Source organism: Perna viridis, chromosome 5 (genome assembly GCF_037379345.1).
Source record: "Perna viridis isolate PV_CMFRI_1.1 ecotype Kerala chromosome 5, ASM3737934v1, whole genome shotgun sequence".
NCBI lineage: Eukaryota > Metazoa > Mollusca > Bivalvia > Mytilida > Mytilidae > Perna > Perna viridis.
Window position 1 is genome coordinate 46,710,146 of NC_142449.1, and position 19,296 is coordinate 46,729,441.

The following is a 19,296-nucleotide window of genomic DNA, read 5'->3' on the forward strand; positions in this document are numbered from 1 at the left end:
AAATGTTCAGCTCTTTCTTTGACACATTTTGTCCCTCACTGCAATGCAGAAGGGACATACAAATTACTGGTGTCAATGCATGCTTGTGTATGTCCCTAACACTGCCTGGACGCATTCCTGGGAAATCGCTTCATGGATTTTGTTCAAATTTTACAGGGTTGTTAGTCACTATATGTAGTTGATCTTTTTTGTTGCCATTTTGATTCAGCTACAGGAGTTGTGGTGTTTTTGCATTTCATCTTTTTTGCACTGGTGGAGGATATATAGGTATGCATAGCTATTTTATTTTGGATTTATTGCAGCAAGGTATGTTAGTAGGTTATGGAATTTTTGTTGGTTTTCTTGAGCTTTCAGATGGCTTGGCATAAAGTGTTGCTTTACTCCCAGACAAAGTTCTTTCTTATAGCTAAAACTTGGAACCATTTGATTAATATATTTTAAACAGTTTTATTTAAGGTAGTAGACCTGGGGTAAGGGAGGTAATCCAAATTGAAAGAGTTTAAGTCACTGGAGCGTTTGAATGACTCCTAATATGCAAGCTTCGAAGTGATACTGATGTTAAAGGGAAATAACTCCAAGAAAGGGTTCAACTTCTAGAACAAAGATGCCAGTCCCAGTAACTCTGCTCTTTTGAAGTATAGATTAAATGTTTCGAATGGGTACATTTAGGAATATATTTTATAAGGTGGGAAAACGTTTGAAATGATACCTTTTACGGCAAACCAAGTTTCCTTTTGATATGATATTAAAATTGAAATATGAAATGATCTCTGTTATGAGACAGTAAGGCTAACCAATAACATTGCCAGTTTTTATAACTCCTTAACCTTTTAGAGTTAAACAAAATATACAATTTCTTTAATTCCATACAAGACTTTAAGCTTTCTGTTTTCATTTTGTTGCTTTGTTCAGCATATGACTGTATCCAGCATTGAATTAGGTTTAGTATATAAGTTTGTCCCTTTCTGCAGAAGTATAGATATTTGTTGTGACATTAATTTGCAACTGTAGTTGACTCAAGCTGTGCCTGGCAATGCTCTTTCATCAATATAAGTCATCATAATTTGATACTTGGTAACCTTATTGAAAATTAACATGATTTTAGCCATAATGATGAATTATCAAAAAAAAAAAATTTCAATGCCTTACCTTAATGTCATTAAAACATTAAAAAAAATACACTGTGAATTTTTCTGAAAATTTGTTTATTGATTCGAATATGAATAGTCCATATAATATCAGTATTGTACGAAATTTGAATTTTTGGCAAAATAGAGGTTTTTATGTAAGCCAATCACTGAAAATGACCCCCCTTTTTTGTTATTTTGGTAAATTAAAAGCCTAGTATCTCTTCTACAAAATGGAAAGAATAGAATTGGATATTAAATCTGATATATTAATTCTTTTAAAGTGTATTTGACTTAATATTCAGTTATTTATTTAAATATTGTCAAAATGATCCTAAAATACCAGATATGGTTCAGTTTGGCCAATGATTCAGATTAAAAAAAATAGCTATATTTTAGTCTTCATTGATCAAAATCTGCACATCAAATTTCCCTAAAAATTTGACAAATGATGTGCCACAGTTAGTGTAATATCATGTACAAATTTGAAGAAAATTGAATGATGGAAAATTTTGGGTGTACCCAAGGTCTACTATGTTAACTGACTTTCAGTGTAGTTTGCATCTTTAGCAAAATGAATTTTATAATGTCTTAGAATTTTGACTTGATCACACATTCTCTTTGGTGATGTAATATTTCTATGGGACTTGATTTGATCATGGATCGAATTAGTGTTTGGTAATTTTGTTGTTTTACTTATTTCCTATATAACTATAATTTTTTGTACTTTTGTGTAGTTTTTTTAGTCAGCTATTATTTGGAGCACTTATAATGAAGGTGTGCTGCTTTAGCATCAGGAGTTGTAATGTTTAGTGGACAAATGAATAAGCTATGCAGTTTCAGCTTCTTGAGTTGTTATGTTCACAAGATTTACTAAATACTGGTATGCTGCTTCAGCATCACCAGTTATAAATGAGACTAATGAATAAGGTATGCAGCTTCAGTATCAGGTCTTGTAAAGTTCATGAGTCTTATTAAATAATGGTATGTGGATTCTACATAATGAGATGAAATGTTTGTGAGACTTTTGTCTTAATTGAACATCCAGTGTTGGATGGGTCTAAAGTCTTCTATGTCCAAATCACATAACTTATATCTTCAAAATATGGTTAATATTATTGGATTAATAAAACTGAATCATATTGATAAAAAGGATGTAACCATCCAGCATTTTCAGATCATTACTTCTTGCCAAACAAAGTTTTGGGGTATATATGAACCTCCTGTTTGTCTTCACCTTTATGATGTAAAACTCCTTTATGCATTTAGTGAAACCTTAAACGCATCATGTTTCCATGGGTCTCACTTACCACTTTCAGGTCAAATGGCCACTCCTCTATATAGTACCATAAAGACACTGAACCTAGATCTATGCATTGTGAGAGCATGTTTTTTTTATCAGTAGTAGTCAAAATAAAGCTGAAAATGTGTACTTTAAAATCATATTCGTAATTTACTACAAAAATGTATGATTATTGTTTGCATTTGTGAATAATTCGCATTCATGGTGTCAGTGAGCAGAAAAGATACAAATGTAGATTTTCAGTGCTATTTATTCCAGTCAGTTTTGTGAAGAATTTCAACAATCATGATGGCATACTATTAGCATAATGATTTTGAAAGCCTAATTTTCCAAGCTTGACAATGGTATGCAGCACTTAACTATCATTTGTCCTGGGAATTCACAGTGAAACTTTGAAATATACTTTTTTAACATGTAAAGTAATGGGAATGTTAGAAGTGGTTAGTGAGACCATGTGCTATTGTGGGTTGCTTCAAGGGAGAGAGTCAATAAGTTTTACAAGTTTTAGTTGACAAGTGGTTGATCTTTCTTTGTTCACATTATCTATGCCTCAAATTTATATTTTCAGTACTATAAACATTGTTTTTGTGGAAATAAATACAACAAGTATGGTTCAGCAGCAGAGAAATTTTGTAACACTCTATGCCTTGGTAATAAAAAACAGATTTGTGGAGGGAGTTGGAAGCTTTCTGTGTACAAATCAGGTTTGGTATCAAGATATCCTACTTTTAGGAAATATTTACACATGTTGATACAAAGACAAAGCATGGACACCATGTTAACCTGTCTTTCTTTTTCAACATTTACATGTATATATTCCTTCATCATGAAGTATATAGTGCTTTGAAGAAAATTTGAAAATATATTTTTTTTAATTGTGAACTGATTATGCCGATAAATTCATGAATAATATTCTCTGGTTAAAATCTTGCAATGGTCTTTTAGCCACAGAATATTTTTTTGGGCCAAGGTTTCAGTTTATATATGTGCTATTATATAAACCTTTGGACTTCTGTCCTTTTGTTTTTCCTGTCCCAGCTTGGGTCCTTATGTTGTAAAATGCCTTTTTTTTAAGTTACCAAAAAAAAAAAAAAAAAATAAAAAAATAAATAAATAAAAAACACAATATAAAAATTAATAAAATTGTTATCAACTGTAATGCAGCTCATTTCTTTTCATTAATGAAGCATTTGGTTACCAAGAATGATGGCAAGTGATCTGCATAAAAAAAAAAAAAAAAAAAAAAAAACTGTTTACAGCATTTATTCAGTCTTTCGACATGTCAGAAGAAAAAATATTGCACATGAATACACTGATTAAATCCCCCCCCCCCCCAAAAAAAAAAAAAAAACAAAACAAAACCAGAATACCAAAAGAAACCCAACCATAAACAATAAACTGTACATAATGCCCTCATATACTTTAACACACAGTATATTGAATGATACATATATATTACTCAAAGCATGCTAAAATGGTAACATGAATCATTTCCAGAGGGGAACTAAAGAATTATATTTACACTTGATACATGAACAGTTTACATGAATTAAATTTGGAAGTAAATTCTTCATTTGAAATCTGCATGTTTTAACACAGTGTGTGAAATATTTGCTTGTAGGGAAACAAAAGGTAGTGGAACCCTCCATAAAGCTAAAAGGTAATGTTTTGTAACTACATAGTATCAAGGGGAACTTTTTTCTAAACAGCTTTTTAGTACAAGTTGAAATATCTGGATCAATTACATATTGAAAAGTAGTCAATATTCAGGGTTGTAAATATTTATGGAAATCAATCTATAATAACAGTATATATAATATTTTGAACTGTTGTATGACTATATTAAAGTGATTCATTGTCAGAGAATATTTGGATTTATGGGAGTAGTGCCTTTTCATGGTTTTTGTATATGTGGGTTACATGTTTTAAAATGAAACTTCTTTTCAATTACAGGATATGTTGGATGTTTCAAAGATAACAGACGTCATGCAATGCCATACAATCATATCATTAATAATAGAATGACCATAGAGACATGTACTAAGCACTGTAGAAGTAAAGGGTATCATTATGCTGGTGTGGAGGTAACAATATCTTTTCTTTGTCGCCTGAATATAGCTGAAATATTGCTGCTCGGGCGTTAAACCCCAACAAACAAAACAAACAAATCTTTTCTTTTGAAGGAGAGGAATATAGTTTTTTCCTGTTTGTCCATTTTAAAGTTTGTACAGCTTTTATCTACAAGTGATATTCATTAAATTTGGAACACATCCAAAAAATGAAAAGTTATTTGGTACAATGCCTAAGATGATTAAAAGATATTTTAGTTTCTCATTAGTTTGAACTTGTGATTGAAATTTTCTGAGCAGGAAAGTGAATGAAGTCTGCTTTTTAGAGAAGGAAAACAATTAAGCTAATAATTTTTTTTTTGTGAGTTCTGTTGTTCCACTCAGACCTTTCTGATTAAGGAATCAAGTTGTCATTTTGTCCTGTTCTGATTGTTTAATAAGTAAGCACCCAACTTTTCAGGGTTTGACTTTTGTCGTCATATAAAGCAGCACCTTCAAAGCATCTTTAATTCAGTATTGATTTTTAAGTCTAACTTGAATATTGAATTGATGTGTAATAATTTTATTGCTGTCTTCAAGCCTAAAAAGTTAAAGAATAAATTGCATATACTTTCAGTCCTATAAACACTGCTTTTGTGGGAATAAATACAACAAGTATGGTTCAACAAAAGAAAAATACTGTAATGCACCGTGTGGTGGCAATAAGAAGCAGATGTGTGGTGGGGGTTGGAAGCTTTCTGTATACAAATCAGGTTTGGTACCTAGACACACAACTCTGTGAAAATTTTTAATGTGGAAATGATTCTTATTATTGATAAAGGTGATCCTCATGTCAAATGAGGGAAGATAACATACAAAGACCAATTCTACAAATTACTCCAAAATTATAGAATAAACATATTGAATTGGAATATTTAAAATCCTTATTTGAAAATAGACAAAAACAATGGAAATAGTATATCAAAAATATTTATGAAAACCTCTAAGATGACCACAAACAATGCACGGTACATAATGCCTTCACATACAGAAGAAATGTATGATACACACCTACTTGAAAGGAAGCATACACATATTGTAGAAAACCTAGAAAAATGGAAGTATTTAAGATTTGAAGAGGGATACCAAAGAAATATCTAAATATTGAATACATGAACTGTATGCATGAAGTACAATGTATATATGAAAGTAAATTCTTCAGTTGAAATCTGTATGTTTTAACACAGTGTGTGAAATATTTGCTTGTAGGAAAACAAAAAGTAGTGAAACCCTCCATAAAGCCAAAAGGTAATGTTTTGTAACTATATAGTATCAAGGGGAACGTTGATTTTTTTGTAAACAGTTTTTTAGTACAAGTTGAAATATGTGGAACAATTACATATTGAAAAGTGGTCAATATTCAGGGCTGTAAAAATTCATGGAAATCAATCTATAATAACAGTATATATAATATTTTGAATTGTTGTATGACTATATTAAAGTGATTCATTGTCAGAGAATATTTGGATTAATGGGAATTGTGCCTTTTTATCTCACCTGGCCGAAGGCCAAGTGAGCTTATGCCATCACTTAGCGTCCATCGTCCTCGTCGTTGTTGTCGTCGTGGACAAATTTTAAAAAATCTCTGAAACTACTGAACTGACAGGTTTTGAACTTGGGATGATTGTTCCCTTGGGTGTTCTGCACAAAATGACTGTTGGGAATTTTGATCCATGAAAAAACAAACATGGCCGCTGTTACTAAAATAGAACATAGGGGTCAGATTGCAGTTTTTTGCAAATAACTCAAAAACTGTTGCCTTTAGCAAATTTCTGGCATGGATTATATTGTTCAGCATCATGAGACGGACCTATGCCAAAATTTTCAAAATGATTGGTCAACTGATGTAGGAGTTACGGCCCTGAAACGGGCTTTTTGCATTTTTCGCATGTGCAAGTTTGAAAATCTTCTTTTCAAAATCCATTGCACAGAATTCAATGAAAGTTGGCATTTATGTTCCTTAGGGTATCCACTACAAAATGACTGTTGGGATTGTTGATTCATGAGAAAACGTGGCCACCATTACTAAAAATAGAACATAGGGGTCTAATGGCAGTGTTTTGCAAATAACTCAAAAAGCATTGCCTTTAGCAAATTTCTTGCGGAGGGTAATATTGTTCAGCATCTTGAGACGGACCTATGCTGTAATTTTCAAAACGGTTGGTCAACTGATGTAGGAGTTACGGCCCTGAAATAGTTTGTTTTGCATTTTTCACATGTACAGCTTTGAAAATCTTCTTCTCTAAAACCATTCAAGATTATTGAATGAAAGTAAGCATACTAGTTCTTTAGTGTATTGTTCTGAAAATGACTGTTGTGATTTTGAATCCGTGAATAGATATGGCTGCCTATACTTAAATGGAACTTAGGGGTCATAAGACAGGTTTTTGAAAAAAAATTGAAAAATTGTTGCCTTTGGCAAAATTCTGGTTCAGGTCATGAAAATGCTATGAATAATTTTAGTTGATTTTAACTTAGCCTGTCTCATTCCTCAAGTTTTTCAAATAAGCAAATGGTTAACCAGGTGAGTGATTCAGGCTCTCTTGAGCCTCTAGTTATGGTTTTTGTATACGTGGGTTACATATTTTACATGAAACTTCTTTTTCAATTACAGGATATGTTGGATGTTTCAAAGATAACAGACATCATGCAATGCCATACAATCATATCATTAATAATAGAATGACCATAGAGACATGTACTAAGCACTGTAGAAGTAAAGGGTATCATTATGCTGGTGTGGAGGTAACAATATCTTTTCTTTTGTCGCCTGAATATAGCTGAAATATTGCTGCTCGGGCATTAAACCCCAACAAACAAAACAAACAAATCTTTTCTTTTGAAGGAGAGGAATATAGTTTTTTCCTGTTTGTCCATTTTAAAGTTTGTACAGCTTTTATCTACAAGTGATATTCATTAAATTTGGAACACATCCAAAAAATGAAAAGTTATTTGGTACAATGCCTAAGATGATTAAAAGACATTTTAGTTTCTCATTAGTTTGAACTTGTGATTGAAATTTTCTGAGCAGGAAAGTGAATGAAGTCTGCTTTTTAGAGAAGGAAAACAATTAAGCTGATAATTTTTTTTTTGTGAGTACTGTTGTTTCACTCAGACCTTTCTGATTAAAGAATCAAGTTGTCATTTTGTCCTGTTCTGATTGTTTAATAAGTAAGCACCCAACTTTTCAGGGTTTGACTTTTGTCGTCATATAAAGCAGCACCTTCAAAGCATCTTTAATTCAGTATTGATTTTTAAGTCTAACTTGAATATTGAATTGATGTGTAATAATTTTATTGCTGTCTTCAAGCCTAAAAAGTTAAAGAATAAATTGCATATACTTTCAGTCCTATAAACACTGCTTTTGTGGGAATAAATACAACAAGTATGGTTCAACAAAAGAAAAATACTGTAATGCACCGTGTGGCGGCAATAAGAAGCAGATGTGTGGTGGGGGTTGGAAGCTTTCTGTATACAAATCAGGTTTGGTACCTAGACACACAACTCTGTGAAAATTTTTAATGTGGAAATGATTCTTATTATTGATAAAGGTGATCCTCATGTCAAATGAGGGAAGATAACATACAAAGACCAATTCTACAAATTACTCCAAAATTATAGAATAAACATATTGAATTGGAATATTTAAAATCCTTATTTGAAAATAGACAAAAACAATGGAAATAGTATATCAAAAATATTTATGAAAACCTATAAGATGACCACAAACAATGCACGGTACATAATGCCTTCACATACAGAAGAAATGTATGATACACACCTACTTGAAAGGAAGCATACACATATTGTAGAAAACCTAGAAAAATGGAAGTATTTAAGATTTGAAGAGGGATACCAAAGAAATATCTAAATATTGAATACATGAACTGTATGCATGAAGTACAATGTATATATGAAAGTAAATTCTTCAGTTGAAATCTGTATGTTTTAACACAGTGTGTGAAATATTTGCTTGTAGGAAAACAAAAAGTAGTGAAACCCTCCATAAAGCCAAAAGGTAATGTTTTGTAACTATATAGTATCAAGGGGAACGTTGATTTTTTTGTAAACAGTTTTTTAGTACAAGTTGAAATATGTGGAACAATTACATATTGAAAAGTGGTCAATATTCAGGGCTGTAAAAATTCATGGAAATCAATCTATAATAACAGTATATATAATATTTTGAATTGTTGTATGACTATATTAAAGTGATTCATTGTCAGAGAATATTTGGATTAATGGGAATTGTGCCTTTTTATCTCACCTGGCCGAAGGCCAAGTGAGCTTATGCCATCACTTAGCGTCCATCGTCCTCGTCGTTGTTGTCGTCGTGGACAAATTTTAAAAAATCTCTGAAACTACTGAACTGACAGGTTTTGAACTTGGGATGATTGTTCCCTTGGGTGTTCTGCACAAAATGACTGTTGGGAATTTTGATCCATGAAAAAACAAACATGGCCGCTGTTACTAAAATAGAACATAGGGGTCAGATTGCAGTTTTTTGCAAATAACTCAAAAACTGTTGCCTTTAGCAAATTTCTGGCATGGATTATATTGTTCAGCATCATGAGACGGACCTATGCCAAAATTTTCAAAATGATTGGTCAACTGATGTAGGAGTTACGGCCCTGAAACGGGCTTTTTGCATTTTTCGCATGTGCAAGTTTGAAAATCTTCTTTTCAAAATCCATTGCACAGAATTCAATGAAAGTTGGCATTTATGTTCCTTAGGGTATCCACTACAAAATGACTGTTGGGATTGATGATTCATGAGAAAACGTGGCCACCATTACTAAAAATAGAACATAGGGGTCTAATGGCAGTGTTTTGCAAATAACTCAAAAAGCATTGCCTTTAGCAAATTTCTTGCGGAGGGTAATATTGTTCAGCATCTTGAGACGGACCTATGCTGTAATTTTCAAAACGGTTGGTCAACTGATGTAGGAGTTACGGCCCTGAAATAGTTTGGTTTGCATTTTTCACATGTACAGCTTTGAAAATCTTCTTCTCTGAAACCATTCAAGATTATTGAATGAAAGTAAGCATACTAGTTCTTTAGTGTATTGTTCTGAAAATGACTGTTGTGATTTTGAATCCGTGAATAGATATGGCTGCCTATACTAAAAATGGAACTTAGGGGTCATAAGACAGGTTTTTGAAAAAAAAATTGAAAAATTGTTGCCTTTGGCAAAATTCTGGTTCAGGTCATGAAAATGCTATGAATAATTTTAGTTGATTTTAACTTAGCCTGTCTCATTCCTCAAGTTTTTCAAATAAGCAAATGGTTAACCAGGTGAGTGATTCAGGCTCTCTTGAGCCTCTAGTTATGGTTTTTGTATACGTGGGTTACATATTTTACATGAAACTTCTTTTTCAATTACAGGATATGTTGGATGTTTCAAAGATAACAGACATCATGCAATGCCATACAATCATATCATTAATAATAGAATGACCATAGAGACATGTACTAAGCACTGTAGAAGTAAAGGGTATCATTATGCTGGTGTGGAGGTAACAATATCTTTTCTTTTGTCGCCTGAATATAGCTGAAATATTGCTGCTCGGGCATTAAACCCCAACAAACAAAACAAACAAATCTTTTCTTTTGAAGGAGAGGAATATAGTTTTTTCCTGTTTGTCCATTTTAAAGTTTGTACAGCTTTTATCTACAAGTGATATTCATTAAATTTGGAACACATCCAAAAAATGAAAAGTTATTTGGTACAATGCCTAAGATGATTAAAAGACATTTTAGTTTCTCATTAGTTTGAACTTGTGATTGAAATTTTCTGAGCAGGAAAGTGAATGAAGTCTGCTTTTTAGAGAAGGAAAACAATTAAGCTGATAATTTTTTTTTTGTGAGTACTGTTGTTTCACTCAGACCTTTCTGATTAAAGAATCAAGTTGTCATTTTGTCCTGTTCTGATTGTTTAATAAGTAAGCACCCAACTTTTCAGGGTTTGACTTTTGTCGTCATATAAAGCAGCACCTTCAAAGCATCTTTAATTCAGTATTGATTTTTAAGTCTAACTTGAATATTGAATTGATGTGTAATAATTTTATTGCTGTCTTCAAGCCTAAAAAGTTAAAGAATAAATTGCATATACTTTCAGTCCTATAAACACTGCTTTTGTGGGAATAAATACAACAAGTATGGTTCAACAAAAGAAAAATACTGTAATGCACCGTGTGGCGGCAATAAGAAGCAGATGTGTGGTGGGGGTTGGAAGCTTTCTGTATACAAATCAGGTTTGGTACCTAGACACACAACTCTGTGAAAATTTTTAATGTGGAAATGATTCTTATTATTGATAAAGGTGATCCTCATGTCAAATGAGGGAAGATAACATACAAAGACCAATTCTACAAATTACTCCAAAATTATAGAATAAACATATTGAATTGGAATATTTAAAATCCTTATTTGAAAATAGACAAAAACAATGGAAATAGTATATCAAAAATATTTATGAAAACCTATAAGATGACCACAAACAATGCACGGTACATAATGCCTTCACATACAGAAGAAATGTATGATACACACCTACTTGAAAGGAAGCATACACATATTGTAGAAAACCTAGAAAAATGGAAGTATTTAAGATTTGAAGAGGGATACCAAAGAAATATCTAAATATTGAATACATGAACTGTATGCATGAAGTACAATGTATATATGAAAGTAAATTCTTCAGTTGAAATCTGTATGTTTTAACACAGTGTGTGAAATATTTGCTTGTAGGAAAACAAAAAGTAGTGAAACCCTCCATAAAGCCAAAAGGTAATGTTTTGTAACTATATAGTATCAAGGGGAACGTTGATTTTTTTGTAAACAGTTTTTTAGTACAAGTTGAAATATGTGGAACAATTACATATTGAAAAGTGGTCAATATTCAGGGCTGTAAAAATTCATGGAAATCAATCTATAATAACAGTATATATAATATTTTGAATTGTTGTATGACTATATTAAAGTGATTCATTGTCAGAGAATATTTGGATTAATGGGAATTGTGCCTTTTTATCTCACCTGGCCGAAGGCCAAGTGAGCTTATGCCATCACTTAGCGTCCATCGTCCTCGTCGTTGTTGTCGTCGTGGACAAATTTTAAAAAATCTCTGAAACTACTGAACTGACAGGTTTTGAACTTGGGATGATTGTTCCCTTGGGTGTTCTGCACAAAATGACTGTTGGGAATTTTGATCCATGAAAAAACAAACATGGCCGCTGTTACTAAAATAGAACATAGGGGTCAGATTGCAGTTTTTTGCAAATAACTCAAAAACTGTTGCCTTTAGCAAATTTCTGGCATGGATTATATTGTTCAGCATCATGAGACGGACCTATGCCAAAATTTTCAAAATGATTGGTCAACTGATGTAGGAGTTACGGCCCTGAAACAGGCTTTTTGCATTTTTCGCATGTGCAAGTTTGAAAATCTTCTTTTCAAAATCCATTGCACAGAATTCAATGAAAGTTGGCATTTATGTTCCTTAGGGTATCCACTACAAAATGACTGTTGGGATTGATGATTCATGAGAAAACGTGGCCACCATTACTAAAAATAGAACATAGGGGTCTAATGGCAGTGTTTTGCAAATAACTCAAAAAGCATTGCCTTTAGCAAATTTCTTGCGGAGGGTAATATTGTTCAGCATCTTGAGACGGACCTATGCTGTAATTTTCAAAACGGTTGGTCAACTGATGTAGGAGTTACGGCCCTGAAATAGTTTGGTTTGCATTTTTCACATGTACAGCTTTGAAAATCTTCTTCTCTGAAACCATTCAAGATTATTGAATGAAAGTAAGCATACTAGTTCTTTAGTGTATTGTTCTGAAAATGACTGTTGTGATTTTGAATCCGTGAATAGATATGGCTGCCTATACTAAAAATGGAACTTAGGGGTCATAAGACAGGTTTTTGAAAAAAAAATTGAAAAATTGTTGCCTTTGGCAAAATTCTGGTTCAGGTCATGAAAATGCTATGAATAATTTTAGTTGATTTTAACTTAGCCTGTCTCATTCCTCAAGTTTTTCAAATAAGCAGATGGTTAACCAGGTGAGTGATTCAGGCTCTCTTGAGCCTCTAGTTATGGTTTTTGTATACGTGGGTTACATATTTTACATGAAACTTCTTTTTCAATTACAGGATATGTTGGATGTTTCAAAGATAACAGACATCATGCAATGCCATACAATCATATCATTAATAATAGAATGACCATAGAGACATGTACTAAGCACTGTAGAAGTAAAGGGTATCATTATGCTGGTGTGGAGGTAACAATATCTTTTCTTTTGTCGCCTGAATATAGCTGAAATATTGCTGCTCGGGCATTAAACCCCAACAAACAAAACAAACAAATCTTTTCTTTTGAAGGAGAGGAATATAGTTTTTTCCTGTTTGTCCATTTTAAAGTTTGTACAGCTTTTATCTACAAGTGATATTCATTAAATTTGGAACACATCCAAAAAATGAAAAGTTATTTGGTACAATGCCTAAGATGATTAAAAGACATTTTAGTTTCTCATTAGTTTGAACTTGTGATTGAAATTTTCTGAGCAGGAAAGTGAATGAAGTCTGCTTTTTAGAGAAGGAAAACAATTAAGCTGATAATTTTTTTTTTGTGAGTACTGTTGTTTCACTCAGACCTTTCTGATTAAAGAATCAAGTTGTCATTTTGTCCTGTTCTGATTGTTTAATAAGTAAGCACCCAACTTTTCAGGGTTTGACTTTTGTCGTCATATAAAGCAGCACCTTCAAAGCATCTTTAATTCAGTATTGATTTTTAAGTCTAACTTGAATATTGAATTGATGTGTAATAATTTTATTGCTGTCTTCAAGCCTAAAAAGTTAAAGAATAAATTGCATATACTTTCAGTCCTATAAACACTGCTTTTGTGGGAATAAATACAACAAGTATGGTTCAACAAAAGAAAAATACTGTAATGCACCGTGTGGCGGCAATAAGAAGCAGATGTGTGGTGGGGGTTGGAAGCTTTCTGTATACAAATCAGGTTTGGTACCTAGACACACAACTCTGTGAAAATTTTTAATGTGGAAATGATTCTTATTATTGATAAAGGTGATCCTCATGTCAAATGAGGGAAGATAACATACAAAGACCAATTCTACAAATTACTCCAAAATTATAGAATAAACATATTGAATTGGAATATTTAAAATCCTTATTTGAAAATAGACAAAAACAATGGAAATAGTATATCAAAAATATTTATGAAAACCTATAAGATGACCACAAACAATGCACGGTACATAATGCCTTCACATACAGAAGAAATGTATGATACACACCTACTTGAAAGGAAGCATACACATATTGTAGAAAACCTAGAAAAATGGAAGTATTTAAGATTTGAAGAGGGATACCAAAGAAATATCTAAATATTGAATACATGAACTGTATGCATGAAGTACAATGTATATATGAAAGTAAATTCTTCAGTTGAAATCTGTATGTTTTAACACAGTGTGTGAAATATTTGCTTGTAGGAAAACAAAAAGTAGTGAAACCCTCCATAAAGCCAAAAGGTAATGTTTTGTAACTATATAGTATCAAGGGGAACGTTGATTTTTTTGTAAACAGTTTTTTAGTACAAGTTGAAATATGTGGAACAATTACATATTGAAAAGTGGTCAATATTCAGGGCTGTAAAAATTCATGGAAATCAATCTATAATAACAGTATATATAATATTTTGAATTGTTGTATGACTATATTAAAGTGATTCATTGTCAGAGAATATTTGGATTAATGGGAATTGTGCCTTTTTATCTCACCTGGCCGAAGGCCAAGTGAGCTTATGCCATCACTTAGCGTCCATCGTCCTCGTCGTTGTTGTCGTCGTGGACAAATTTTAAAAAATCTCTGAAACTACTGAACTGACAGGTTTTGAACTTGGGATGATTGTTCCCTTGGGTGTTCTGCACAAAATGACTGTTGGGAATTTTGATCCATGAAAAAACAAACATGGCCGCTGTTACTAAAATAGAACATAGGGGTCAGATTGCAGTTTTTTGCAAATAACTCAAAAACTGTTGCCTTTAGCAAATTTCTGGCATGGATTATATTGTTCAGCATCATGAGACGGACCTATGCCAAAATTTTCAAAATGATTGGTCAACTGATGTAGGAGTTACGGCCCTGAAACAGGCTTTTTGCATTTTTCGCATGTGCAAGTTTGAAAATCTTCTTTTCAAAATCCATTGCACAGAATTCAATGAAAGTTGGCATTTATGTTCCTTAGGGTATCCACTACAAAATGACTGTTGGGATTGATGATTCATGAGAAAACGTGGCCACCATTACTAAAAATAGAACATAGGGGTCTAATGGCAGTGTTTTGCAAATAACTCAAAAAGCATTGCCTTTAGCAAATTTCTTGCGGAGGGTAATATTGTTCAGCATCTTGAGACGGACCTATGCTGTAATTTTCAAAACGGTTGGTCAACTGATGTAGGAGTTACGGCCCTGAAATAGTTTGGTTTGCATTTTTCACATGTACAGCTTTGAAAATCTTCTTCTCTGAAACCATTCAAGATTATTGAATGAAAGTAAGCATACTAGTTCTTTAGTGTATTGTTCTGAAAATGACTGTTGTGATTTTGAATCCGTGAATAGATATGGCTGCCTATACTAAAAATGGAACTTAGGGGTCATAAGACAGGTTTTTGAAAAAAAAAATTGAAAAATTGTTGCCTTTGGCAAAATTCTGGTTCAGGTCATGAAAATGCTATGAATAATTTTAGTTGATTTTAACTTAGCCTGTCTCATTCCTCAAGTTTTCAAATAAGCAAATGGTTAACCAGGTGAGTGATTCAGGCTCTCTTGAGCCTCTAGTTATGGTTTTTGTATACGTGGGTTACATATTTTACATGAACTTCTTTTTCAATTACAGGATATGTTGGATGTTTCAAAGATAACAGACATCATGCAATGCCATACAATCATTCATTAATAATAGAATGACCATAGAGACATGTACTAAGCACTGTAGAAGTAAAGGGTATCATTATGCTGGTGTGGAGGTAACATATCTTTTCTTTTGTCGCCTGAATATAGGCTGAAATTATTGCTGCTCGGGCATTAAACCCCAACAAACAAAACAAACAAATCTTTCTTTTGAGGAGAGGAATATAGTTTTTTCCTGTTTGTCCATTTTAAAGTTTGTACAGCTTTTATCTACAAGTGATATTCATTAAATTTGGAACACATCCAAAAAATGAAAAGTTATTTGGTACAATGCCTAAGATGATTAAAAGACATTTTAGTTTCTCATTAGTTTGAACTTGTGATTGAAATTTTCTGAGCAGGAAAGTGAATGAAGTCTGCTTTTTAGAGAAGGAAAAACAATTAAGCTGATAATTTTTTTTTTTGTGAGTACTGTTGTTTCACTCAGACCTTTCTGATTAAAGAATCAAGTTGTCATTTTGTCCTGTTCTGATTGTTTAATAAGTAAGCACCCAACTTTTCAGGGTTTGACTTTTGTCGTCATATAAGCAGCACCTTCAAAGCATCTTTAATTCAGTATTGATTTTTAAGTCTAACTAGAATATTGAATTGATGTGTAATAATTTTATTGCTGTCTTCAAGCCTAAAAAGTTAAAGATAAATTGCAATATACTTTCAGTCCTATAAACACTGCTTTTGTTGTGGGAATAAATACAACAAGTATGGTTCAACAAAAGAAAAATACTGTAATGCACCGTGTGGCGGCAATAAGAAGCAGATGTGTGGTGGGGGTTGGAAGCTTTCTGTATACAAATCAGGTTTGGTACCTAGACACACAACTCTGTGAAAATTTTTAATGTGGAAATGATTCTTATTATTGATAAAGGTGATCCTCATGTCAAATGAGGGAAGATAACATACAAAGACCAATTCTACAAATTACTCCAAAATTATAGAATAAACATATTGAATTGGAATATTTAAAATCCTTATTTGAAAATAGACAAAAACAATGGAAATAGTATATCAAAAATATTTATGAAAACCTATAAGATGACCACAAACAATGCACGGTACATAATGCCTTCACATACAGAAGAAATGTATGATACACACCTACTTGAAAGGAAGCATACACATATTGTAGAAAACCTAGAAAAATGGAAGTATTTAAGATTTGAAGAGGGATACCAAAGAAATATCTAAATATTGAATACATGAACTGTATGCATGAAGTACAATGTATATATGAAAGTAAATTCTTCAGTTGAAATCTGTATGTTTTAACACAGTGTGTGAAATATTTGCTTGTAGGAAAACAAAAAGTAGTGAAACCCTCCATAAAGCCAAAAGGTAATGTTTTGTAACTATATAGTATCAAGGGGAACGTTGATTTTTTTGTAAACAGTTTTTTAGTACAAGTTGAAATATGTGGAACAATTACATATTGAAAAGTGGTCAATATTCAGGGCTGTAAAAATTCATGGAAATCAATCTATAATAACAGTATATATAATATTTTGAATTGTTGTATGACTATATTAAAGTGATTCATTGTCAGAGAATATTTGGATTAATGGGAATTGTGCCTTTTTATCTCACCTGGCCGAAGGCCAAGTGAGCTTATGCCATCACTTAGCGTCCATCGTCCTCGTCGTTGTTGTCGTCGTGGACAAATTTTAAAAAATCTCTGAAACTACTGAACTGACAGGTTTTGAACTTGGGATGATTGTTCCCTTGGGTGTTCTGCACAAAATGACTGTTGGGAATTTTGATCCATGAAAAAACAAACATGGCCGCTGTTACTAAAATAGAACATAGGGGTCAGATTGCAGTTTTTTGCAAATAACTCAAAAACTGTTGCCTTTAGCAAATTTCTGGCATGGATTATATTGTTCAGCATCATGAGACGGACCTATGCCAAAATTTTCAAAATGATTGGTCAACTGATGTAGGAGTTACGGCCCTGAAACAGGCTTTTTGCATTTTTCGCATGTGCAAGTTTGAAAATCTTCTTTTCAAAATCCATTGCACAGAATTCAATGAAAGTTGGCATTTATGTTCCTTAGGGTATCCACTACAAAATGACTGTTGGGATTGATGATTCATGAGAAAACGTGGCCACCATTACTAAAAATAGAACATAGGGGTCTAATGGCAGTGTTTTGCAAATAACTCAAAAAGCATTGCCTTTAGCAAATTTCTTGCGGAGGGTAATATTGTTCAGCATCTTGAGACGGACCTATGCTGTAATTTTCAAAACGGTTGGTCAACTGATGTAGGAGTTACGGCCCTGAAATAGTTTGGTTTGCATTTTTCACATGTACAGCTTTGAAAATCTTCTTCTCTGAAACCATTCAAGATTATTGAATGAAAGTAAGCATACTAGTTCTTTAGTGTATTGTTCTGAAAATGACTGTTGTGATTTTGAATCCGTGAATAGATATGGCTGCCTATACTAAAAATGGAACTTAGGGGTCATAAGACAGGTTTTTGAAAAAAAATTTGAAAAATTGTTGCCTTTGGCAAAATTCTGGTTCAGGTCATGAAAATGCTATGAATAATTTTAGTTGATTTTAACTTAGCCTGTCTCATTCCTCAAGTTTTTCAAATAAGCAGATGGTTAACCAGGTGAGTGATTCGGGCTCTCTTGAGCCTCTAGTTATGGTTTTTGTATACGTGGGTTACATATTTTACATGAAACTTCTTTTTCAATTACAGGATATGTTGGATGTTTCAAAGATAACAGACATCATGCAATGCCATACAATCATATCATTAATAATAGAATGACCATAGAGACATGTACTAAGCACTGTAGAAGTAAAGGGTATCATTATGCTGGTGTGGAGGTAACAATATCTTTTCTTTTGTCGCCTGAATATAGCTGAAATATTGCTGCTCGGGCATTAAACCCCAACAAACAAAACAAACAAATCTTTTCTTTTGAAGGAGAGGAATATAGTTTTTTCCTGTTTGTCCATTTTAAAGTTTGTACAGCTTTTATCTACAAGTGATATTCATTAAATTTGGAACACATCCAAAAAATGAAAAGTTATTTGGTACAATGCCTAAGATGATTAAAAGACATTTTAGTTTCTCATTAGTTTGAACTTGTGATTGAAATTTTCTGAGCAGGAAAGTGAATGAAGTCTGCTTTTTAGAGAAGGAAAACAATTAAGCTGATAATTTTTTTTTTGTGAGTACTGTTGTTTCACTCAGACCTTTCTGATTAAAGAATCAAGTTGTCATTTTGTCCTGTTCTGATTGTTTAATAAGTAAGCACCCAACTTTTCAGGGTTTGACTTTTGTCGTCATATAAAGCAGCACCTTCAAAGCATCTTTAATTCAGTATTGATTTTTAAGTCTAACTTGAATATTGAATTGATGTGTAATAATTTTATTGCTGTCTTCAAGCCTAAAAAGTTAAAGAATAAATTGCATATACTTTCAGTCCTATAAACACTGCTTTTGTGGGAATAAATACAACAAGTATGGTTCAACAAAAGAAAAATACTGTAATGCACCGTGTGGCGGCAATAAGAAGCAGATGTGTGGTGGGGGTTGGAAGCTTTCTGTATACAAATCAGGTTTGGTACCTAGACACACAACTCTGTGAAAATTTTTAATGTGGAAATGATTCTTATTATTGATAAAGGTGATCCTCATGTCAAATGAGGGAAGATAACATACAAAGACCAATTCTACAAATTACTCCAAAATTATAGAATAAACATATTGAATTGGAATATTTAAAATCCTTATTTGAAAATAGA

The 19,296-nt window shown here is 32.5% G+C and overlaps 1 protein-coding gene across 1 annotated transcript in view; it reads left to right on the forward strand.

Moving 5' to 3' along the window:
- LOC148617968 (uncharacterized) overlaps positions 1-15,527 on the forward strand; it is a 98,215-nt gene extending 82,688 nt beyond the window's left edge. Inside the window, exons 24-33 of the mRNA XM_088585156.1 lie at positions 2,999-3,134; positions 4,052-4,090; positions 4,384-4,514; positions 5,116-5,251; positions 7,153-7,283; positions 7,886-8,021; positions 9,925-10,055; positions 10,658-10,793; positions 12,697-12,827; positions 15,468-15,527. Of these exons, the coding sequence (XP_088441282.1) occupies positions 2,999-3,134; positions 4,052-4,090; positions 4,384-4,514; positions 5,116-5,251; positions 7,153-7,283; positions 7,886-8,021; positions 9,925-10,055; positions 10,658-10,793; positions 12,697-12,827; positions 15,468-15,527 (1,167 nt within the window). The remainder of the gene's footprint in view (positions 1-2,998; positions 3,135-4,051; positions 4,091-4,383; positions 4,515-5,115; positions 5,252-7,152; positions 7,284-7,885; positions 8,022-9,924; positions 10,056-10,657; positions 10,794-12,696; positions 12,828-15,467) is intronic.
- Positions 15,528-19,296: the final 3,769 nt, after the last annotated feature.